This window comes from Cygnus olor, chromosome 17 (assembly GCF_009769625.2).
Source record: "Cygnus olor isolate bCygOlo1 chromosome 17, bCygOlo1.pri.v2, whole genome shotgun sequence".
In the NCBI taxonomy this organism is placed as follows: Eukaryota; Metazoa; Chordata; class Aves; order Anseriformes; family Anatidae; genus Cygnus; species Cygnus olor.
In genome coordinates this window covers 3283476-3308124 of record NC_049185.1, presented here as the reverse complement: position 1 = coordinate 3308124, position 24649 = coordinate 3283476, and the positions used below count along the sequence as shown (strand labels likewise).

Genomic DNA, 24649 nt, shown 5'->3' with positions numbered 1-24649 from the left:
GAGAGGATCCCAAGTGTTTGCGCATCGCAGAGCACCCTCCAAAGAGCTTGGGAGGGGAGGGAGGGGAAACTGAGGCACGGAGCGGGGAATGACTGCCCAGCACAGCCAGGAGAAGGATGGACCCCCCAAATGTCAGCACACATGGAGCTCAGCTGTCACCGTGCAGGTCTTACCAGCTTTGCTGTTTGATGCTTGGGCTGTCCTCGTGCTGACGACTCCAAAACCTCCCAAGGGGACCCTGTGGGGGTGGCAGGGGGGGCAGGTCCTGGGCTGAACGGCCACAGCGTGCAGGAACCAGCGCTGGATGAGACCCTCCACAGCCCCCGTGGCCCGAGGAGCATCTCACGATCACCAGATTTGGCTCTCTAAGAAAGAGGAGCTGGGTGAAAGAAGCTGAGCCACCCTGAAGTGAACATTGCACCAGGACCTGGTGGAGCTTCACCCAGAGCCAGCTGAGCTCCCCGCCTTCCCCTGCCCAAAGGCTTTCAAGGGGTCTGCAAAGCCCAACAAGAAGCCCACAAAAAGGTGCCCTGGCTCCTGTGCTAGATGCTGGGGGTGCCAGTCGGTGCAGCCCCGAGCTGGGCTGCCACCACGAGCAGTATTTGCTCCCTACCCGTTCATCCTGCCTGTTTTCCGTCTGTCGTTCTCCCCCGTCTATTCCCCATCGATACCACACGCCTCGGGCTCCCTTCATTCAGCGCAGCCACGCCGAGTTTCAGCTGAGGGAGCACAGAGTTAATTATCTCCACAAACTACTCGGGGGAAGAGAAGTATTCCCCGGACCTTGACCTGTTGCTTCAGTGGGATTTCATGTGAGATACTGTGAAATGGGGGCGGGGGGGGAAGTGAGCCGGGGGGAAAAGAGCAGGTTATGCTTCCCGTCACTTCTGGGTGCCTTTGGGTGTGAAGCTTTAACCAGGGATCACTGGATTTGAATATTGCCAGGGTGCCCAAAGCCGGGTCCTCACCCCGGTATCCCACCGATTTGTGAGATCTTCTCCCCCAGAAACAGCCCCCATACCTGGTGAGAGCATCGACACCTGGGACAAACACAACTTCTCCCTCGGCTTAAGCATCCCTGGGCCACTGGTGACAACTGGACCTGCTTCAGAACCCTGCTCAACGCAGGCATCGCCGGAGACCTCCGAGGGCAGGCTGGAGGAGCCCAGCAGCGGTGGCACGGGCAGGGCTGTCCCCCACGGGTCCCTTCCACGCACCCTGCTGTGGCTCTGGCTCCTCCATGACACACAAAATGAGGTGCAGGAGGACATGCTTTAGTTTTAGCTCGTTTGTGGATAAATTGAACCGTGTACCTTAGCCTCACGCCTTCGGCAGGTCGCATTCCCCGCAGGGCTCGTCCCACCCGAGCTCGTCTGGGTTCCCTGCCTCGGGTGTCATCGCCCAGCTAAGACCCTCTCCAGGAGGCCAGCTTCCTTCTGAGCTGCCTGCCAGTGACGCACCCTTTGTAATTATTCATGCACATTGCTAAACATTTCCTCTTTTCCCTTTAAAGCACGCGAGGCACTGCCTAGATCAGCTGGTGACGAACGCGCACGCAAAACAGCTCCTCGTCTCCCCGCCATCCCGAGGCACCTCCAGCCTTGGTTGCCCTCTGTAACACTGCACAAAGTCCTGATTTTTTCTCCCTCTGAAATCCAGGCACATCTCAGCCCCGGTGTACAACATCTGAACACGGCACCACCGCTGGATCTGCCCCCAGTACCAGGCAGCAGGGAGTGCAGTGCCAGGGACAGCAATCGACCAGAGCCAGGTACCCACCAGGCAACACCGAAACTGGCAAAGTGATTTTATGAATGGGGGGCTAATGCTGGCATATAAAATTGTAATTCCTGAGGAATTACTAGCAAATATTTCCGTGAACCTCAGTGCTTGGTCCTCAGCAGCACGAGGGCATCGTCGCTCTGATGCTGAGGGGTCCCGGGAAATCCCAACCCAAACTGCAGCCAAAATTTCTGGCCAGACCAGGCAATGAGTGACATCAGTGGGACTTTGGTGGATTTGGGCACGTGAGAAAAGCAACCAGGACACGGCCGGAGAGCTGCTATGCCACCAGTCCCAGGCTGGGCTCATACCTCGCTCCTGGGGAGACCAGGCAGAAGGCAGAGCTCACCGTGGCACTGGAGAGACCGGGAGGTTTTGTAGGGATTTTTTTTTTTTTTAAGGTATGCGGTTCTCAAAAAAAAAAAAAAAAAAAAAAGGCCCAGTGTTTGCAGCCAAAACGTGTAATCTGTTGCAGTCCTTGTCAGACAAAACAGTTTTGCCGTAAGACAGCGATTCCCAGAGGGGAAGGGGGCGAAGTGAAAATACTTTATCAGCTGCGTACATATGTAAAGCGGTACCCTGGTTGAAAAGCAAAGCCTCTTTCCCTTTGAAAGCAAGGCAGGGAGAGACGGGAGGCAATTGCCTAAGAGCAGGGACAGAAATGACACAGGCACAAAGCTGAATGCGGCAAACCCCAGGCCTCGGTCCTAAAATATGCTTATCTCCCTATCGGGTTGAAATAACCGCCGGGCTGTGGGGAGCGCGGATTCAAAACCAAATCCAAACAAACCCCAGCTTCGGTCAGTTTTGGAAAACTCTTTAAAAACATACGCGTGGCTTTTAATGTACAATTCACGATTTGATTCGGAGATTGAGAGCAAATTCTGCCGCAGTCTTTAGGGTCGGCGGGGGGCCTTGCGCCAAGCGTCCGTGTCCCCAGGGCGCTGTGCCAAAAAAATGTGCTGCTTTGGGAGGGTCGTGCTGCTGCCCCGTACCTGCTGCTGGTTTCAGACGAGGTCCTGGGGCACAAGCTCTTCCTCCTGCTCCGAATTCAGGGTCTGTTTAAAAGGCTGAGAGCTGAGACGTGTACATCAGCCCTCTGCTTCGCGGGACGAGCAGACTCAGCGGCAACAGGTGTGCTCGCCGCCGAAAACCCAGCGGTTTTCTCCCTCTCCATCCATCAGCGAGTGCCCTGAGAAGAGGGAAATAAAATGAATGGCGTGCAGCAGCTACCCGTCACCCCTGGCGAGACGGAGACCGCATCTCGAGTTTGATTTACACGGATGGGGATGGGCACGGGAGAATTTAGGGGGGATGCAGGCGCCCAGCCCCGTCCCCCGGGGGGACGCAGAGCCCGGGGAGGGCAGGAGCCACACGTGGTGATGCTGACGGGCAGAGGAAGGTAAGCAAAAGGGCTGGGGGAGGGAGCTGGAAAAATAAAGGAGAGAAAGAAGAAAGGGAATCAGGAGAGGCAAGGGGGGCAGACGGAAGGAGCACGCGCGCGTGCCCATCTGGGCGCTGCATCACATTGAAATTGTCCCGCATTAAAAATTCACCAGGCAGCGAATTTTCAAGGGATTTGTAGTAATTAGATGACAAAATGCTGGCAAATCTCAGGCTTGCCAAAGATGTTACTCAGGGGTCAAAGACTCGACACTTTTGGCTGGGTAATTTGTAAGTGTCAATCACACTCAGCCATCAGAGGGAGAGCGGGGATCTAAGGGCTGCATCCTAACGAAGTCCAACGCCTGCCTGCAGCCGCACTCGCTGCCTCTTGCGAGGGACTCGAGGCACAGCAGCGGAAACACGGAGGCTATATATATTTATTTTCCTCCAGAAAAACTTCCCACTTTTCGTTTTTCGGGTCGGTTTCTAGTAGGAGGAGCGCCTGCCCTGGTTTTTGGCCACCAGGCGAGGCAGCTGCCCTGATCGCATCGCGCCGGCGCATCCGTCCCGGCCATCCTGCTGGGGGATGCAAAAAGGATTTGAGAAATGGGTGGTTTTCATCAGTCCTGCTGACATGCTCTTAAAATTGCCTGTAGGACGGGCTCTGCGTTCCTGCCACCCCGATGTCTGCCCCTAGCTTGGCTCTGCCCAAACCGGCCGGGTTAATTCGGACACCAGCGGGGTTGTCCCAAACCTGGCTGCTCCCGTGCTAGGGACCGGGACCCGCTGCGAGTTGAGCGCCTGGAGCCTCAGGGAGAGGAGAATTAACGGGTTTTCCACTCCATCGTTTAGAAACCAGGCCACGAAATGGAAAACTGAGCACTCAAGGTGTCACCAGAGCTCGCTGCCCTGGCCATGGGGTGAAGGCTCCACGTGGCCAATCCCACGGGGCCGTCCCCTGCCCTTTTGGGGGAATTTTGGCTCGACCCGTGCGAGCCCCGACACCAGGGCACGCAGCGCTGCGGTGGCTGCCCCGGCTGCTTCAGTCTGCCAAGGACTGGCCTGCGATTGCCTGGAGTCGCAGGCTCTTTGAGAATCAAACTGCCCCAAAGCAGGGCAGCATCTCCCAAGCACAGCACCCCTCCTGTCCCAAAAACCCGGCTGAGCCCAGGATCAGCCCTGGCACCGTCCCAGCACGTGAAGCCTCTGCAAAGCCGCTCAGCAGGGAATTACCAGCACGATGCCTGGTAGGGGAGACAGTCTACGGGGCTGTCCCGCGATGCTAACTGAGGACAGGCTTCACCAGCTCCAAAAAAAATCCCCTGAGAGCGCCAGTGCTCTCGGGTTTAGGTTGCTGGAGAGGCAAGAGCCCAAATGCCTCTCCATCCCCCGTGCTTATGAGGATGTCCTCGTTCCACCTGCGAAATCCCACCTCTGGTTTCGGACCGCAAGGGGAGGTTTAAGCTGGAGGAAGGGATGGAGGGATGCAGGGAGGGGCACGGCAGAGGTGGCAAGGGGGAAAATTGCCTTCAGGAAGAGTTTCACGTCGTTTAGTTTGAGTCCGTCGCCGTTCCTTGCTGGAGGACACCGGGACCACAAGACCTAGTAACTCAGCCAAGCGGCAGCGTGCTGCTCTCCAGCCATCGTGCTGCCCTATATAAGCGAGCTGAGGGGACTGTAAAAGTGGCTGTGGGTTTCTCCTCAATTTAAAAAGTCATTTAGGCAGCTGCAAAACACTGCCTGCCAGCAGCCGGGCCTCGGAGGGGCATCCTGCCCCTAACCAGGCAGCGGCTGGGTTTCGAGACTCTATTATGCGGACTTAAATAGCACTAATTATGGACCGAGGCACCCAGAGAGCTGCAGAGGTGCTTCTCACTATTCTTTCTCCATCTTAATGCCACATTTCTCTTGTTTCCTTCTTTGTCGGTGGTTCCCTTCATTTTCAGCACCAGGGGCCATAAAGCCCAGCGCAGGTTTTTCCTATAAAGTGCTGATTCTTTATAGGAAACCTAACCCCCACCTCGACCGACCGCACTGGGTGAGCGAGGACAGGGGACTCTTCCCTGTCCAAGGCTGCTGGAGGTGGAGCAAATCCCAAATGTGCGTGGCAACGATGACAAAAAGGCCAAAAAACAGCGGCACAAGCCTGGAGCCGGCGTCCTACTGCACGAGAGGGCTGGCGAGTGCTTCAGCCACCTTCGGAAAAGGATGTCACACGTATCGGGATGCTGTGAGCATGCTGCTCCTTGCTCCGTGCCCGGCTCCCGCCCCTCTCTGCGAAAAGGCAAAGGTTTTAACCCCACCTTGCTGGAATTTGCTGGCTGCTTTTGCTCCGCTCCCGAAGCAGCCCTCGGGAAAGCCCGGGGCTCCCCAACGTGCCCCAGCGCGGGTGCGGGTGGGAGAAGGGACTGCCCCCGTCCTCCGAGAGCCCTGGGTCCAGCAGCAGGGTGAGAGGCAAAGCCTGACCACGGCGAGAGGCTGCAGAGGAGAAAACTGACCCACAAGGTCCTGGGGCCACGAGAGAGCCCTGATCCTAATCGCGCCTTGATCCTAATTGCGCCCTGATCCTAATTAAGTGGCACGAATTACGCGCCGTGGCACGCTGGGGTCTCTCCAGGACCGTGCTCCTACACAAGACCAGGGTGCCAACTGTCCCATGGGATGACACTGGCCGCTGCCAGCCAGCTTTAGGGGGATTTGGGGTGCCTGCCCCTCCTGGGGCTCTCCCTCTCCTGGCTGCTCCCGCACCCCGCTGACAGAGCCTCGCGCTCCTGCGCCGCCTGCTTTGCATATCTCACCGATTCCGGTCACATCGTGCGCACATATGCCTCAGCCAACGTTGTTGATATTCTCTCTCTGCCTCTCTTCCCAGCTCCAGTTTGGGGTGAAAGCCTCCCTTATTAGCCAATTTGGATACCCCATTTACTGTGAATTACTGAGCCTGATTATTATTCATGAATGGATAAGTCTGAAATCTCAAGCCCTGCCATGCGGTTTCTCTCCCTCTCAAATGCATATATTTAGGGAAAACAGGAGGGCAGCGTGTCCGTGTCACGCAGCAGCGCGCTCCGGAGGAAGGAGAGCTGGGCAGGGGCTCCTCGCTGCCCCCTTTTTTGAACACTGACTTGTTCGGGAACACGGTGGTACCGGGCGAAGAGCAGCGAGACCCAGGACAAGGTCCGGATGCGCTTAACATTAAGGAGAGAAATTCATGCTCCCCAAATCCCAGCAAATCTCCAGCAGCATCCACGAGAAGCGACCCCATGGCAATTTGAGCTTGCTGCTGTTCCCTTCCAAGGGGGGGCCAGGTACCAGGAGCTGCCTTGGTGGCAACAGAGCCCTTAGGCATGGTGCAAATATTTGAGTGCTGGCTGCAGGAAGGGGAAAAGAGGTTTGCAGTCGCCCATGGAAGGAGGCAGGGAAATCAGGGGCTGAACAAAAGCAAGCCCCGGCTGCCACGTAGCAAAGTTTGCAGCACACCTGCACGCACAGCGGGGCGCTGCCTCCAGCCGGAGCTCTGCAATGGGGAAACCGAGGCAGCGAGGGGTGGTCCGAAAGCACCGGGCAGGCGGCAGCTCTGCCCCAGCACTGCTTCTGCCGATGGAGCAGCAGCCGAAGTGGGTTTTGTAGAGCCCGAACCTTTACCGTGTGCTTCCTGCTCAGCAAGCCAACCTCAAGCGTATGCAGACAGCGCACTGGGTGAGCAGGCAGCCAAGCTGGGAGCGCTGCTGCTGCCGTGCCAGCACGCAGCAAGAGAGGCTTGCGACGGAGCCGGCAGCAAGCAGGGCGCAGGAGAGCCGAGCTCTTCCCGCGGCTGGCCAAGGGCTGGCAAACCTGCGGCGGGGAGACGTGCTGCTTGTCCTCCGGCGACCATTCCTGGAGCCCCGCTCTGCCAGCAAGCCTTTGGGGAAGGGTTTTGCAAAGGCGGCGTGGGACGAGGGACAGGAGGAGAGCTGGGAGACAGGAAGGAAACCATCTGGATGCGGGCACGGGGCTCCTGTGCCCTCCTGGGAGTGGGGACCAGCAGCACGCAGCCCAGCCCGGACCCTTTGGGGTTCTCTGCCGGGGAGGTGACAGCTCCCTGAGGCCTCTGCCAAGAGGCAGCACCGAGGAAAAGCCGGCTCTCCTTTAAAACCCTGCGATTCAGCAAAGAGGCTGAGTTTGAATAGCATCCTCGTCCGATTCCAAAGGAGCTAAGGACCAGGGGGAGACCATTTCCCATAACTACGTGGACAGCTACAAGAGTTTGCATTATTTTATCGTTAGGATCGTTTCAGATCCAAGAAAGAAAAAAAAAAGGCAGTGGGGAGTGATGAATTCTGCGCAGACCTACTTAGGCTTTCGGTTTAATTCAAGTTAATTAGCAGATATATGCTCGTTCTCGGAAAATTCCCATTAAACCTGCTGTAATTTTAGGGTGCGGGACGTGGGATTCTTCCTACGTAACAAAGAAGCCGAGCCTTTGCTCGCGGAGTAGGAATTAACTCAAGCCGTTCTCCGGCGCTGCAATCAGCACTTTCACAATTAACGTGCGGGCAGATATCTGTACACACATACACAGCCCCCCCCCCCCGCACACATCAAACAGATTTCCTCGATACCAAATTGCCTGAAAAATTAACCAATGTCAAACTGCTCAGCGAGATAAGTATCATTAAGGGAGAAAGAAAATCTTCATTACGTTTGAAGGTACGGAAAAAGCCCCTCGTGAACGTCCTCCAGCCCGATCCCAGCCACGGCAATAAGGCGTTTTAAAACGTATCAAAGGGTTAAATTAATTTTCATTAAAATTTAAATTTGAGAAGGCTCCTTCTCCCTCCTCTCCTCCCTCCTCCCCCTCCGAACGTTTGACTGGCAACCATTTCATATTTCAATCTCGGCAGAACAAATTGAATTAGATGTTGAAACCAAACTCTGCTCTGTTCTCTAAAGCCTACATGCTCTGCTTGCGCTAATCCTTTTCGGCGCTGCTGCAGACCTCAGAGACGCTCAGCAAGAAACCTGCCCCGCCACAGAAGACAATGAGGGGAGGAAAAAGAGGGAAAAAAAAAAAAAAAACAAAAAAAAACCCACAACACGGGAAATCCAACCCGAACCTGCAACCCTGCGAAGCTCTGCTTTAATAGAGGGCTGGGGGAACACGTAGGAAGGGACCCGCTCGGCTCCTCCGTCCTCGGGGCAGCTCGGGCCAGCTGGGCACGTTTTTGTTCCTCCCTCCTGCAGGGTGCTGAGCCATCCTTCTGTCTGATCCTGCTCCCCTGCCCTTGTACCTATCGATATATATATATATAATTTTTTGTTCTTTTACCTCGAAGCATTTTTTCCCATGGATCTTGGGATGGTTTTCAGCTTTCTGGCGGTGCTGTGCGCCTCCCATCCTGCCCCCATCCTTGGCTGACCTGATTCTTCTCCAAAGATGCAGAGCCCCTGCTCTGAGCTGCTCAGAGACTCACCCCGAGGCACGCGACTTTGCTCCCCCCTGGTGCCACCCCAGGACCCCACCAGGAACGCTGGGCAAAAAGAAAGGTAAAAAACAAACAAGAAACAAGATTCCCTCACTCCACGTTGGGCGTACGGCCATTTCAGCTGACTCCCCCTTTCCTAACGCTGCTCCAACACGTGTGCCTCAGTTTCCCCAGAAAAGGGGCAGTGTTTGGGGCTGGGAAGGGGCGTTTTGGGGCTAGGAAGGGGCGTTTTGGGGCTAGGAAGGGGCGTTTTGGGGCTTGGAAGCAGCAGAGCTCTCAAGCAGGGAGCGCCAGCTCCAGGAGCTGGGGAGGTTTGCAGACACCGTCCCCAAGCGGTGGCAAGCGGGCCGGGGGAGAGCAGGGCAGGGGGGATGTGCCCAAAAAGCTGGGCTCGCCGTGCCTCCAAGCAGCGCTGGTGCTGCTCCGTCCCCTCCTTCCTCCTCCCGGCATCTCGAGAAGGTGCTGGCAGCACGTCCATGCGGAGGCATCCTTAAATCAGAGCTGTTCCACGGGAACAAATGTTATCTCCAGGCCCCGGCACTGACTGCAGACGCGCCGTGCGAGGCAGGCAGTTATTTAACCCAGCTCGTTTTACTCCTGCGGTCACGCAAGCACCTTCCCTTTCATCAGGAGGGCCCCGCTGCTGTGCCTGTGCCCGTGCACGAGGCAGGAGGACGCATTAGCAGGGTTATTGGTCGGCTCCGGGCCCAGACGCGCTCTCTATTCAGGAGACAGCGGTGCCATGGGTTTAACAAAGTCCGGTTAATAGGTGAGGTTATGAGCATCCCACTGCTAGGCGGATTGGTACCGCCTCGCAGCAACAGGCAGGTATTGCCGGGAGGAAAACAGCCTCGGCAGCACTGATGTGCATCGCGCACGCAGGCACACGTGGGCGAGCACAGGGCGCTGGCACGGGGACAGCCCCGAGCCCCCGGTCACCGCCACGTGTTCGGCACCCTTAAAACCGGAGCTTCCCGACTCTCCCGACCCCAGCAGGATCCGCCCGGGGGTCTCAAAAGGAGGTGGGGGAACTGTTTTGGCTGTTTTCCCTCCGTGCCCATCTCACGTGGCGAGCCAAGGAGGAGCGGCCCACCTGCTCTGCCCCACGTGAGCACGTCCCTGGACGCTCCCAGGAGCCTTCTCCTCCTCCCCGGCACCTCTGCCCGAGGCGTTTTGCCCTGCAGGGCCAGCTGTGCCCCGTACCCACCTGGGCGGACGGCAGGCAGCTGCCGACGACCGGCTAGATGGCCTCATCTCTGTTGCTCTCCTCCTCTTCCAGCTGCTCCAGGATTTCACCCAAAACCTCCGAGCGTTTCCTCTTCTTCGGGGAACCTGGGGAGAGGAAACAGAAAGGCGAGGATCACAAGCCAGGCCCACGCACGACCGCCACCACCTCCAGCCCTCCTCGTCCCCCGGCGATGCCGTTTCCATCTCGCCAGCTGCCCCGGCAGCGCGGCACCACGGAGTGACTCCCCACACCTCCTGCACCTTTCCTCCAAGCCTTCGCTGGAGGCCAGCGACGCCGAAACCCTTCCCACGGAGCCCAAATCACCCACCCCACGCCCGAGAGCGCTCGCAGGAGCCCCCCCAGACGCACGGCAGGACGCGGATACCACGCACACCCTTCCTTGGGGAAGGGACATCTCTGCTCTGCACCCCGCCACCGTCACCACGGCCAGTCCCAAACCCCCCCCGGGGGGCTGCCAGCCCCCGTGGCGCCGAAGCCATTTGTCCCCTGTGCCGGGGAGGCCGGGGACTGCCTCGTCTCCGCCGGGCAAGAAATGCCCCCGCGGCACGGCAGGAGCCGCCGCGCAGCCCCCGCTCCCCCCGCGCTCCCCAGCCAGCGGCTCTCGCTCGCGAGAAGCACATGGAGAACAGCTGTTTAAATCCTGCTTTCAGACATCAAAAGCCTCGCTGGGTTTCTCAAACAAACAAACATACCGTAGGACTGAAGAAAAGGTGTAAAATAAATAAATGGAACAAGCTGTGCATTTTCTTTTAGTATTACAGCTGCTGCGGGAGATAAACAACAAGTAAATGTCACAAAACATCAATACAGAAGAAATTAACCTGACAAAAGCTCACATCCCCCTCCTCTGCCTCTCCTCCCCCCCCCCCAACTCGGAACAGTTTTGCATTTCTGGAGTTCCCATCTAATGATTTTTATTTTTCAATTAATTCCTTGACAGAGCGCCAGAGCCCGCCTCGCTCCCCGCCGGGGGCTGCGGGGACGGGCAGGGGAAGGGGGCGCCGGCTGCCACCCCCCCAGACCCGAGGCGCTCGGCTCTGCCCCGCTGAGATGCCCAAAGACACACAAAAAAAGGGACGGTCGAGGCTGGAGGAAGGCGCAGCCCCCGCTGTTGACCCTACCCGTTACTCTGCCCTCCAGGCTCCTGCTCCCCCGGCCATCCTCGTGCTTAGGGTTAGGAGGCGAATAGGGTTAGGTGAGAATTCCCCAAATCCGTGGCAGGTCTGGCCTTGTCCCCCCCCCCCCCCCGCCAGCCCTTCCACACCAGACCCCAAATGCCCCTTGTAGGGTCTGTTCACTGCCCCCATCACACCCCAGTCAAACTGTATGGGTTTAGTAGGAGAGCACGAGCATGGGAAGAGGTTGGATGGCTCTAGATTTGGGATCAGAGCTGCTCCTACCCCTAAACCCACCCCAAGCCAACCAGGAGACTGCACATCCCCCCGACCACAGCACCCGAACCCATCAGACCCACAAGCAGCATGGGGAAAACCCCGACCCCGACGGCCCCCCCCAGCACCGGGGAGCCCCGAGAGCGACCCGGCGCCTGCCTAACGGGGAGGAGAAAAGGGAAATAAAACGGAATCAAACAAAACCCAGGAGGGTGGGGAAGCGAATTGGTTCGACTTCCGTTCTGCTGCTCCAAGCTGGTTAAGGTTTGCCCGCTAACGATCCCATTTGCTTCCTTTAAACAATAGCCAAGGCCGGCGGGGGTGGGCCGGGAGGGGGATTACCACGGGATTAGGACGTGGCAGGGTTGCGGATGCCACGCTAATCCTGCAGGGTTTTACTCTCTGGCTACGGCATGTGTTTGCATTAGTTACAGATGCTCCGTAAAAAAAGAAAAAAAAGAAAAAAAAAAAATAGGAGGAAAAAAAAAGGAAACACAAAGGGAGCCCAAAAGGACGGGAGGTGAGGGTGGGAGCGCAGCCGAAAGGAGAAAGGAGCCGCGCTTCGGGGGGCCTGGGTGAAGGAGGAGCAATGGGGGAAAGGTTGTGGGGTTGGGGAAGCCCCTTCCATTCCTTTCCCTTTCCCCTTCCCTTCCCTTCCCTTTCACCCCGCAGGGCCAGGCCAAGCACAGAGCAGGGCTTCCCCTACAAGCCCCCTGGGCTTCCCCCTGCAAAACCCCAAGGGGACGGGGACGGGGGTGCACGCTCCCGCCTCGCTGCCCCCCTCTTCCTCGCCCTCTCCCACCCCAAACAAGAGGCAGCTCGGCGGGCAGGCAGCTCCCCCCCGTTTCACCGCCCGCCCCATCCCGCCGAGAAAAAAAAAACCGAGCCGTCCCTTCCCCTTTTTCCCTTGCGCTCGGCGCAAAATTCCCCATCTGTCAATTTAATTCTTTGATCGATGGGAAAGAGCAGGAAAAAAAAACGGCCCGGCACAGCTGGCTTCCCAAGTTAGCCCTGGCAGGAGACCGCCAGCCCCGCTGGTGACGGCTGAGCGCAATGTTTGCGGAGCGCAGAGAACACAAGTCGATAGCAATTTAGCCGGATTGGGAGCACGTACCTTCCCTGCACGGAGCGCGGGCTCCCGGGAGAGAGGCGGCGCCGCCTCGCTCGCCGACGTTTCCCCAGGCTGGAGCTCGCCGACGTTTCCCCGGGCTGGAGCTCGTGGGCTGCAGCCGTCGCCCCACGGCCGGCGTGCGGCGGAAAGGGGGGAGGAAGAAAAAAATGCAAGGAGGGGGGTGTGGGGGGGGGAGATCGGTGCGGTCCCGAGGGTTGTAGGTGAGTGAGGGGAGGCGGGAGGTTGGGACGTGGGTGCTGGGGGCCTGGAGGGGACCCCAGAGCTCGCCGACGGGCGCAGGGCACAGATGGGATCCGACCCTCCCTGTGGTTTGAAGGGTTTTATGGTGCCCGTGCGCCCTGCTGTCCCAAGGGGATTGGCACAACGGCCCCTGGGGATCAGCCCCCTATAAAACGAGGGTGAAAAGAGGCTGCCGGTGGCAGGATTGGTGCAGCCACCCCGATGCAGTGCTTGCCACGGTCCTGCTCCATGGGACGGGCTGGATTAGCAGCCCCAAAGCCGACCAACGTTCCTGTGGCTTCTCTCCCCACGTTACTGCACACAAGTCCCTTTATCCACAGCAGCATCCAGCCCTCCCTGCCACCCTCGTGGGCTCCCCACCACGCTCGTGGGCTCCGCAGCCACCTCTCAGCAGCAGCTCCCGCGTTAACAAGGCGTTGCGGGGCGCCATTAAACCCCAGAGAATCCAAGCGGGGTTTTCCCTCCCGGTATAAGACCCTCCTGCGTGAGGCTAAAGAGGAGGCGTGCTCAGGAACGAGAAAAAAGATTTAAGCTCTTAGCTACTGAGCTCGGAGGCAGAAGAACAGTGATCGGGGTCGGGCGGCGGGATCCCGTCCGGCAGCATCACCGACCCCACCGCCGGCAGCGGGGGCCTCGCTTCGCCCTGGAACGTTACAAAGGCACAGAAGGAGCCATGAAGAATGACCTGAAAACCCCACAAAAGGGGAACGGAGCCCACTCCACTTTATTGCACCTATTAGACCGACTGAAAAGATGGCTCCGAAGCGACTTGATCGCCAGGACAGACGGCGGCAACCGAGGCGAGATTTAGGAGGCCAGACCTGGCTTTGACCTAATGCAGAACAGCAAATTGAGACCCGAGGAGCCGAATCTGTGTAAGCGGTGCCTAGAAATAAGGTGCAGAATTGCAGCAGAGAGAAGTGGGCGGTGGGACACGGAAGATGCTCCGTCTCTCGCGGCCCAGGAAGCGTTTTGTTGCTGAGCCAAAAATGCCAGGGCTGACGGGGAAGATGCTGGCTGGGGGATTTGGGCTGCCGCAGCTCGAGGCACCGGCCTGAAAGGTCAGCCTGCTCCTTCAGAGCTGGGGATGCAGAAATCTGGTGGGCTGGCAGCGAGACCCACACAGTGAGAAGGAGCAAGGTGAGGTCGTTCCACGGTCAAGCCAAATCTAACCTTGGAAACCCCTGCGCATCGCTGCTGCGCCCACAGCAAACCAAAACGGCACAGAGGAAAAGGGAAAGGGAAAGGGAAAGGGAAAGGGAAAGGGAAAGGGAAAGGGAAAGGGAAAGGGAAAGGGAAAGGGAAAGGGAAAGGGAAAGGGAAAGGGAAAGGGAAAGGGAAAGGGAAAGGGAAAGGGAAAGGGAAAGGGAAAGGAAAGGGAAAGGGAAAGGGAAAGGGAAGGAAAGGGAAAGGGAAAGGGAAAGGGAAAGGGAAAGGGAGGGGCTTTTCAAAATACTTGGAAGAAATGTGTCCCGAAATTGATGCGAGATGGGGAATATCAGCGCTCTTTGTCCTGATTCACCCCTTCTGTAGGTGAAAAATCCTTGGGATGCTCCCTGGTGGCTTTCATTTCTGTGGGATAACTGGGAAAAAGAGGTGGGAGCAGCAGAGCCCACGTGTCAACCTGTATTGCTGGCATGGCACTGCCAAGGTGACGACAGAAACATGCGACACCCCTGCAGCAAGGCCAGCAGCTCCCAGCAGCACCGTGGTTTGTGGCGTTGGAGGTCCAAAGGTCCGAAAGGATCGTAAAGGCTTTCAGAGGGGAGAAAAAAAACCCAGCAGGATGGCAATGCTCAATACCACAAAGACGGTACGGACGGCAGGAGGTAATGCTGCGTGTGCTCCCCACCCTGGGCTCTGCCCGGGAAAATCAGCCTCCGGGTAAGGTGGGGAGGCAACGGGGATGCGAACGAGCAGCCCCACGGTGGCTGCAAGCAGAGGCAGCTGCAGTTTTTATCCCTATCACCTTCCGCACACCCGCGGCAGTACCGGGGCAGGGCACGGCTCCCTCCTGTCCTCGGGGCCACCGAGCGCCGCTTGCGGAAACCTCAAGACCAACCCAGCCTCGCCATCCGGAGAGGGCACTCCCAAACTGGCACCCGAAGAACAAAAATCCCCACAAGGGCGGCCGGGGAAAAGCTGTGCCCTGCTCCCAGTGCCAGGCAGCTCTCGTGCCCGCCCCGCAGGGGCTTTGTCCTGGAGATCTGCTGCTGGCAGATCCCGCTCGGCACCGGGATTAGCCACCAGCAGCTTCACGGCGGAGACGTGTGTGTGCAAGGCAGGGCTGAAGTCATTGGATATTATTTCTCTCTCTCTCTCTCTCCCCTCGAGACGGGCTGGAGAGCAGAGCTGCCTGCCGTCTTCAATCCTATTTCCAGCCCCTGAAGACGGGCGGCGATAACCTCGCTCCTGTTTTCCGTCCAAGCCCCCGGAGCCACCGCAGCTCCCTCCCAAGGCTGCAGCCCTCCCGGGAGGCGCAGAACCTCCTCCTGCCGCGCTCCGCATCCCCGCCTCGGCCAGGAAGGCACCAGACAGGGGGGCCGGGGCGATGAAAACAGAAGTGAGGACGTGAGCTGAGCCTGGGGTAGGCGGCAGAGCTCGCCAGCAGCAGCCGGCACCTGCTGCCAGTCTGCACCGACAGCAAAGCCAAGCCCGTTCCCCCCGCCCAGAGCAGAGGAACAAGGGCAGGAGGAGATCGCACACAGAAAAGGGGTGCACGGAGCAGCACACCTGCTCCCCTCTCCCCCAGGACGGAGATTCACGTTGCTGTGGACGCGCACCCGCTCTGGGCTGGGTTCTGGGGGGCACATCCATCCCCTCCCAGCAGCGCCCATCTGCCCCGCTGCCTCCCAGCGCTACGTGCAGGGTATTTTACGTGGCTGGACACCGCCGTGCTCCTCCAGGTCTCCTTTTCAGCGCCGTATTGGAGCTCAGCCCGCGGCTCCCAGCCCTTCCAGCTCACCACGTGCCCCTTTGCTCCACTCCTGGCCCCATCGCACCCCCCCTCGTCCCTTCCCCTGCCAAGCCGCCTCTTTCCCAGCCCGCCCGTAAGACTCAGCACCACGCACAGCGCTTCACCATCGTGTCACCGGGTCCGGCTGGAGCTGGGCTCGCTCATTGAGCGAGGTTTGCTGCTTTCCCACCTCGGTGCATGGCAAAACGCAGCCCCAGAGCTGCTCCTGCCACCCCCCCGGCCACGGGCATGACGGAGAGGGGAGGCGGGGAAGGGATGCCGCAGGGGATGCAGGAGGAAGAGCATCGATCTCCAGCTCAGTCCTCCAGCCCAGGGGAGCCCTTCCTACATAAATATTTGCCAAGCAATGCATTTGTGCCTGTCGATGGCTGTCAATAGGAGCCCGCGGGGCTGTTATCTGCCGAGCTGTCATTCTCGGGCACCTGATCCAAACGGCACTCTCCGGATCTCAACCCACGGTCAAATTATTTGTCCTTTTAAACCGGGTTCCCATCCTCTGAGGGACCCCACTCCCCTCCCAGGTGCCCGTCTGTTAGACGCAGCCCTTGCTGGGAAGCCGACGGGGTTATCTCCGCGCAGCTCGCTGCACTCACGGTGCCACCAAGGGCGCTCGCCCCCTGCCCTCGCAGCCTGTCCCCACCTACCGAGCACCCTAGGGCGCAAGGCAGGCAGAGCAAAAGCATCTCAGCTGGCACAGCGATGCCTCAGCGCTGCCAGCGCGCGGGGAGTTAACAGCCTCACGTGCACAGGGAGAGCTGTCAGACAAAGCATCCTGCCCGGATCCCTCCTGCTTCCCCCCGCGCAGCCCTCCGCCGCCTCCAGCTCCTCTCCCGCAGCAGAGATTTCCTCCAGCACAGGCGCAGCCTCCTCCTCGGTGGGCCGTGCCCGCCTCTGCTGGGCGAGACCCCCTGCGTTGGCACCGCCGGGGCTCCAGCATCCATCTGGCAGCCCCGGCGCGGCGGGGAAAGGGCCGGCGCGGAGCGGCGGCGCGTGCCAGATGGGCCGGTGCCAGCCAAGCTGCAGTCGCCGGGCCAGAAGGATGCTGCTACGTTACCGTGGAAATGGTCTGCTGTTTTCCGTCTCAGGGCCTCCACCGTGCTCTCCTCCGTGTCTGCCCACTCCAAGACCAGCCTCCGGCCGTACAGATGCGTGCTGTGGCACAGGGCGTCGAAGGCTTTCTGCAGATTAAAAGGGGGGGGGGTGGAAAAGAGAGGAAATAAAAGCAGGCTTGCACGAGGAAAAAACAAAGATGTCCCTCCCTCTGCCCTGAATCTAAAAGGCCACCACAGGACACCCTGCTTCGAGCACTTGGCTCTGACGGCGCAGGATTCATCTCCATCACCGGCCGTGACTCCATCATTTATCTCCCACATCCTTGCAGAAGAGCAAGTACCCGTCGCGATTCCTGCTGCTCGCAGGGGAGCGGGCTGAGAGCCAGCACGGGGAGCAGCTCAAGGCTGGCTGCAGCCCTGCGGCACCCTGGGACCACACCTGAGCCAGGAACACGGGGCAATGAGCTGCGCCCACAGGCTCCCTGCGTCTGTAGGCAACCCACAGAAACACTCAGGCAACACCAGCTCAATGCAGTCCCCATTTCCCACAGACTTCCAAGAGAATTCAGGTCTGGGCAGGATCGGGCCCATCTCACCAACATACAAACCCTCAGGTCAGTAGTTTCATCCCCAGGGGCCCGAAGTGCTCCAGACATCGCGATACGTGGCTGGGCACGGGGCAGAGCAAAGGAGCGCAGGATGCTCTTTGAAAACCCTCAGCTAGGATTAGGATCAGGTAAATACATCAGGTCTGGAAACGCGCATCCACGGAACAAACACGGCTGCACACAGCATCCCTCTGTCCTCACATCTGGAGGGCCCCGAAGCAGCGCTGATGTAAGGGTAAGGCTGGAAGAGCCACGGCCAGTCGGTCCCACGGAGGTGCTGAGGCCATCCAGCGCCACGGGCAGGAGCTTGGACAGCAGCACGAGCGCCTTTTCCAAAGGTTTTGTTGACAACAGAAGGAAACGCGTCGAGTTAATCATCCTCGCTGCCCGCTTTTTGGGGTTTGGTTGGAGAGCCTCGTCAGATCTGGGGCAATGCTGAAAGCAGAAGGTTTCTCTGCACACAGGGCAAAGGCTCAGAAGTCTTGAAGAAGTCTCCAAGCGAGGCTCGCCCAGCAGTGGCTCTGGATGGCCGAGGCTGTCCCCAGACGGCACGGCACGTCTCCAATCCTCCTGGAGGCACCTTTGGGTGCCCAGCGCTGCTCCTTGGCAGCCAGGGCCGCCCCGGAGCCCCATCCCTGGGGGCTTCAGGGCCCAGCTGCCCCACGGAGGCAGCAGAAATTCCCCGCGGGGTGAAAGCAGCGCTCGCTCTCACCAGCTCACCGCGCCTCCTCCCAGTCCGACTGCTGGCCGAGGGCTGGGGGCCGTGCCTTTACCCCGCAGCAGGTTCTTTTGACTTCCTCAGACTACAAATCTCCAAACAGAGCATCTCCAGGGACCAGCTTTCCGTTGCCTGCATTTTCCCCTCCTTCTGATTCTCCTTCACTCACACAATTCCCCTTCATTATAAAAAAAATACAGCGCTGCCAGCTCCACCTTGCCCGGACCACTCGCCGATGCACCAAGACATCCTTCCACATCTGCCACCTCCCCAGACTCATGCCCAGCCCCGTTTTTGGGGTGTGCCGCAGCCTCACCAGCGCTTCTTGCAGCTACAGCTGTTTTTATTTGCCGCTGCTGTTGTTTTAAAGGCCTCTTTTCACTTGGAATGGTATCCAATTAGCAGAGCAATGCGTTGGCTTGAACAACCACCCGGGGGAGGCGGCAGCAGGGAGCTGCGATGGCTGTTTACGCTGGCACAAGGAGCCACTTCCACAGCCTGGCGAAGAAGCGCAGCTCTCATCGCCCAGTCCCATTTGTTCATTTCTACTTTTTTTTTTTTAATTTCTCACTACCTGCAGCACGAGGAGGAGGGAGGCTGCAGGACAGGATGCGGCCGCAGGACTGCCAGCCCCGTAGGGATCACCAGGAGAGGTCGCGGAGCAAGAGGGAAGGCTGGTGTTGCCATCAGCTCGTGTTGGATGGAAATCCTGCTGGGTGAAGCACATCTCCTGGCGGCCAGGTGACACCTCCCAGCCTAACGTGCTCCTGGAATGAGAGGCTTTGAACCCAGGAAGAAGCAAAGCGTGGGATGGCGGGGTGAGAGCACAGCGACCCTGAGCTGGGGCACTAGAAGAGGATCCACGCCCTTCAGGTGAAAAACACCTACACGTGTCATTTCCTTCGGAAACCAGCTGAAAAATAAAACTTACACATTCATGGCTTTGGGAGGGATTAGTACTCCTTCAGGGCAAAGCAAGAACGCACCGATGATTCAGAAGACAAAGGGACGAAGGGGAGAAATGCTGTCCCTTATGCACCCTCGTGGCTGGAGATCTTCCAGAGATGAGTAAATTCACCACTGCTGCTATTCCAAATAAAAAACTGGGCAGGAGAAAATTCATTTAACTACAGGAGAAATAGGAAAGGGAACAAGGACGAGCAGAATGGCTTTCAAAGCAAGTGGGGCTGGGGGCCTGAGATATTTTTGGTATCCTCCACCTGAGTGTCCAAAGACCAAGCTGTCAGAACAGGAACAGGGCTGGTGGCCGTCCATAAAAATGGGAAAAGACCTCACATTACTGCGGCACTGCATCGTTAAAGAAAGGGGATCGGAGCAGGCTTGGCATGTTGGAAGCACCTGAACTTGGTGGTGGCTTCAGCCTGGGCATGGCCTGAGCCTGGCAGAGGATGGAGAGGCAGAAGGAGCAGGGAAAAGCGGAGAGGAAGGGAAAAGGAGAGTGAAAAACGTTTGTGGGATTCAGAGAGGGAATTTCCAAATGAAGGGGGGACTGATGAACTTCTCTGATGCCTGGGACAAGGCAGATGCTGCTTTGGAGCTCATCTGCTGTGCCAGGGCACTGCAAAGTCAGAGATCGAGGGGCTGGACCACTGCATCCACCGCCCCTGAGCGCCCCGGCGCACCGTCCCTAAATGCTGTATTAATTTTGAGGACAGTGCTGCTCTGCCTCCAGATTCCCCCTTGCCCTATTAAATACTCAAGCCTCAGAGCCTCGGGGCTGGAGTCATTAGAGGGACAAAGGGTCAACAACATTAGGAGATTGATAAATTTCCCTTCCTCACAACAAACAGTCCCAACTGAGGATGCTCTCCGCAACGCCAGCTGCACACAAGGATTTTTTGCATGCGCCTTTTTAAAGGGCTGCCTGTCTTTCCCAAAAGGGCAATTCCTATTTGGAGACCAGATGTATTTTTATATTGACAGGGGAGAAAAGTGGAAACTCGGCTTCCAGTTAATAGTTTAAAAATAAAAACAATCCCCCGCCAATTCTGCACGGGGAACTTCAGGAAATGTATCAAGTGGTTAAAGCTTCCTTAACCAGAGTTCATCTGCTATTGCCAGCGAATCGAAGGTCCCCTTCTCAGCCCCCAAATGCCGTGCGCTCCCAGCTGGTGGTCATCTTGTGCTGGAGATTTAAAGCCAAAGGCTTGGTCAGCAGGTATGCAAACCCTCTTTGGGAATACGATGAAAGCAAGGTATAAAAACCCACCGTGTGCCGGGGACTGGGGCAGCAGGATGGTACCAGCTGGTGGGGAATTACGAGGCCGCAGCCCTGAAGCTCCCGCTGCAGAAAAACTCAGGGTCCTGGCTCCTTTCTGAATCGCTGACGTGGGTTCCTCCCTCTTTCCTGGCTTAGCACACGTGCTGGGATCTGCTCAACGCACAGCCATGGCGGGCAAGGGGACGAAGCCCAGCCCGATGGGGCGGCCGTGCTGGCACACCAGCAGGGATTTCGGAGCGGAAGCCCCGCGTCTCCCTCCCAGCTTTGGAAAAACCTCCGCAGGCGCTCCCACAGCAGCTGTAATTGCTCAGAGAAAATGACAAACATGGGAGGTCACAGGCTTTAAATGCCCAACAAAGCCACCGTAACTATTCTATTATAAAAACATCATGTTTTATAAGACGCTTATAAGCAATTTCCAAATTACCACTCTGAGCAAAAATGTCATTGATAGTCCACAGCTATTCAGCTCAGAGGTCTCCGGGCCCACTCCCCTCCTCTCTCATTTCACTTAGCAATAAACTCTAAGCCAATTATGTCCGTGTTTACGATATTCAGGATCCTATTCATCAATACACGGCGCATCCTTTTCCAGACGGCCAGTGGAGTGTACTTGATGTGCCACTTGTGAGACAATTAAATCCCTCAAAGAGATGAGGGTAAAAAAAAAAAAAAAAAAAAGAGGAAGGAAGAAAAGCTGCTTTGCTGGAAAAGAGGAAAAACTCCCGGAGTGATCTTTCACACGGTGGCTTTCTCACCGCACACTCGTCTCTGGGGTCGGTGCATCCCTGCCTCTGTGAGCTCCGGTGGGGCGGTGGGAGCAGGAGGATCCCAGACAAGGGCCCTGCCAGAATCTCTCCCCCCCCGCCTGGCTGCGTTTTTCACCCAGGTGAGAGCAAACCCGACGAGAGACCCGGCTGGAGCAGAGGCACGTGCGAAAACCGCAGAGCAGGCAGGAGACCCACGCTACGAGGGGGCTCGCTGCACGACGTGCTGCTGAGCAAGCCAGCCCCGAAGGGGAGGACGAATGCTGAGCTGAAGGAAGTTTGAGTTCGGATCAATACAAGACTAACAAAGAAACTCTACGTACTGTGTTATAGGGGAGGTCAGGCTGGAACAGATGATCTAATAGTCCCTTGTGATCCTGGATCAATGAATCCTGTCTAAAAACATAAACACCGGCGATGCTCGCTCCCCCCTCCTCGCTCCTTCATCTCTGCTCACGGTCTTGAAAATTTGGAGTGGCTGCAGGTCGCTGGAGCCCCGTGGTACCTCCTCTTCAGCAGCGACATCCTTTGGCCCGCACCCACAACAGTTCCTCTTCCAGACACCGCACACTCCACCGGGCACCAGCAGCAGGGACAAAGCCCCAAAACCAACCCTGCGTCCTTCTACTGGCCATTGCATCAGGGACACCAAACTCCTGCCCTTCATGGCTCTGCCCTTTATGCCCTTACCTGCTGGCTGGAAGCACCGCCCAGCTTTTTACGTGCTGCCCCTGCCTCCTGCAGGACAGCTGTGCAGGTAGGCACAAACCCTCGCCGCGGCTAGATCCGCCTTTTCAGAACTGCTGAAAACTCATTTTTCCTTCCTAAAGAGCACTGCTCAGGTCCCCAGGATGTTTTTCCGTAAGGCGCTCTGGGAAGCACTTTGAAAAGCGTTATATTGTGATGGAGCTTCTTGTCCTTGCTGTGAGCCGCCTCTGGTTCCCCCAGCTCAAGCAGGACCGTGCGGGACCACTCATTTTATGGGCTACGACATCCACCTGATACCCCTGAGCCAGCAGCCCCGAGTGACAGCCCCAGAGCCAAGACCCACACGCGTGCGTGGGGCGATCTGAGCTGTTTGGTAGCTGGATGCTCGGCACCACTTCTGTGAGCCCTTCCTCCCACAGACAGCAGCTTGCAGGGCCGAAAGCACGGCATGGCACAGCACAACTGCCTGCCCCAACCGCCCTTCCCCGTCTTTTCCGCTGCCACAGAAGAAAAGCTGTTTGCTAGACAATCTGGAGGGTGGTCCTGGGTGTTGGTTTCACTGAGGGTGATAAATTAGCCAGATCCCGAGTGCAGGTAAAGAGAAAGAGAGCCTTCGGTGGCTGCCCACCGTGGGGGTTTAGCTTCATTGTGGCTTTGCTGGTGAATCCAACAGCCTGCATCGAATCCCTCAGCGGAACAGAGCCTCCAGGCTCCCTTCTGGCCCGAGACCAGGCAGGGACGGTGCTGGAGGGAGAGGAGACGGGGGCAGGTCCAGGTCTCACCTTGGCGTCCTGCTTGGTGAGGAAATCCACAAAGCCGAAGCCGCGGTGGGAGCCTGTCCCTGCCATCTTCTTGGGCAGCCGGACGGTCTTCAGCTCTCCGAAGGTGCTGTGAGGGAGAGAGGGAAAAGCAAAGACACTGAGACTGAGGGGAGAACCCTCTTCTTCATCCCAAACCGCGGCACCACCAGTTGCAGACACATTTCAGGCTTGCCAGCCCCGAGGACTAAGGCAAGCCGTGGGCAGTGGCCGCTCTGCTTCCCTGTAAGCTCCACATCCAAAGCATGCAGCGACAGCTGAAAGCTCCGCTGGGATTTCAAAGGCCATCCTTTCTGCTTCACAAAGCAAAAACCTCCTCCAGTCTAACCGCTGTCCTTCTCCTCCCTCTAGATCTGCGGAAATCGAGGCCTCAGCCTGCGTGCCGTGCCCTGCTCAGGGTGGGCAAAGAGCATCTCCGCGTTACAAGGGGTCAGATCGGATTTATTGGCACTTCAGGACACGGCCACAAGTCCCAGCGTGGCCTCGTGGGGTCTTTTCCTCCTTCCAGAAGAGCTCCTCTGCCCCCAGAGCCTGTCCTGCACGCCGTGCTCGCAGAGGCCCCATCCCTCCGCTGGGCACCGTTTTTCAGACCGGATTTCCAGCAGAGTTTCAGAAGAGTCTGAGTGCCACCAGCATAGAAAGTTGGGAACAGGGGAATAAATAAGGGGGTTCCCATTTAGCTGGAAACCTTGCCATGGCATGGTCTCCCTGCAGAACGAACACATCCCTCAAAAACCAAAGCACGCAGCCACCCCCCCAGCCTGGACCTCACCCCAAAAGCCTGCAGCCAGACCCCGAGGCAGAGCTCGCAGCTCCCGCACCTTGGCTCTCCCGCCCCGACACCCCCACGAAATTCCTGGACAAAGCCCCTCTTTTCCCTGCATCCCAGCTCCAGCTTCCTCTTCTCCTCCCCTCGCCTCCATTTATCAACCACATATGCACAAACCGCAGGCAATAAATATTTAATGCGGACCGGGTCTGAGGAGATGCGGTGTTTTGTTTGGAAACCCGCACGCACAAAAGGAGCCCGGGACGCAGCAGTGCCAAAGAGCACCTGGGAATAAACACAGTAAAGGCCGTAAATGCTCTCGTGAAACGATATAAGCTAAATCCTGGGAGTTAACCTGCTGCACCGGCGGCATGACCAGGCATTCATCCACCCAATTTCCTCCGGCAAGGCGGTGTGTAAATGTACCATTATGAAGCCTCCAAATGAATCCGCACGCCTCCTCCTCGGCGCTTCCAGCGCTCTGCCTCCCTCCTGCCCCCTCCGAGCTGGAGCTGGGCAAACAAACAAACAAACAAACAAACAAACAAACCCGCGCGGCGTGGCCTCGGCTAGCGGAGGGGCTCGGGTTCCTGCACGAGGAGGATGCTCCCGGGGGTGAGCCGGGCACCGGAGCTCCGCGGATGGCTCCTCTCGTTGCCGCGTCCCTGCGGGAGCCGAGAGCCCTGGGTGGGTTAAAGGGAGGGCTGACGAGGGAGATCCTGGCCCAAAGGGGTTTAAAACGGAGCTAGAAACGGCAATGACGGCGCTCCAACCCATGGCACCATGGAAAACACGACCTGCGTCACGGGCATCGCCTGCGGGGAGCAGAATGTTTGCCGAAGGACTTGCAGCGCCCGCTCTGAGCATTAAATTAAGAGCCTCCCTTTGAAACCCCAGCGAGACCCGAGGCACGGGATGGGCAAATAGGGGACAGCTGGGACAGCCCCCGGAGGTGGGAGCAGGGCAGTTAGGGACCCTACGGGGGAGCCCTGGGGACACACAGCGGCCTTGGCCACCAAGAAGACGACAGCGGGGACCCAGCCCGGAGCAGCACCTCCTTGGGGCTTGGGGAGGAGGCCAGCAGGGCCAAAGAGGGCTGGGGCTGTTGTAGGGGACCACAGCACAACGTTCAGCAGGGGGAAGGAAAGCAGAGGGACAGGGCTGACCCCACCGGGGCGGAGGAGTAAAACACCCCCCCCACTGCGGCGCTAATTAGAAAGCGCAACACAGCAATTACCATCCGAGGAGCTGTGAATGAAGTGGAGAGCCCGGGCCTTTAATGTTCTCCTCTCCAGCGCAAGGCAGAGGCTCACACCTCTCTTTTCCAATTATTTCCTCCAGATTT

General features: G+C 58.0%; 1 protein-coding gene across 2 annotated transcripts in view; it reads right to left on the bottom strand.

Moving 5' to 3' along the window:
- Positions 1-2583: 2583 nt before the first annotated feature.
- The window catches only part of RBM19 (RNA binding motif protein 19), a 60929-nt gene continuing 38863 nt past the window's right edge, over positions 2584-24649 (bottom strand). For both annotated transcript variants that reach the window (XM_040576806.1, XM_040576807.1), the window contains exons 22-25: positions 22500-22605; positions 16677-16800; positions 9841-9965; positions 2584-2974 (exon numbers count right to left, since the gene is read on the bottom strand). In XM_040576806.1, the coding sequence (XP_040432740.1) occupies positions 9874-9965; positions 16677-16800; positions 22500-22605 (322 nt within the window). In that variant the 3' untranslated portion in view covers positions 2584-2974; positions 9841-9873. The remainder of the gene's footprint in view (positions 2975-9840; positions 9966-16676; positions 16801-22499; positions 22606-24649) is intronic.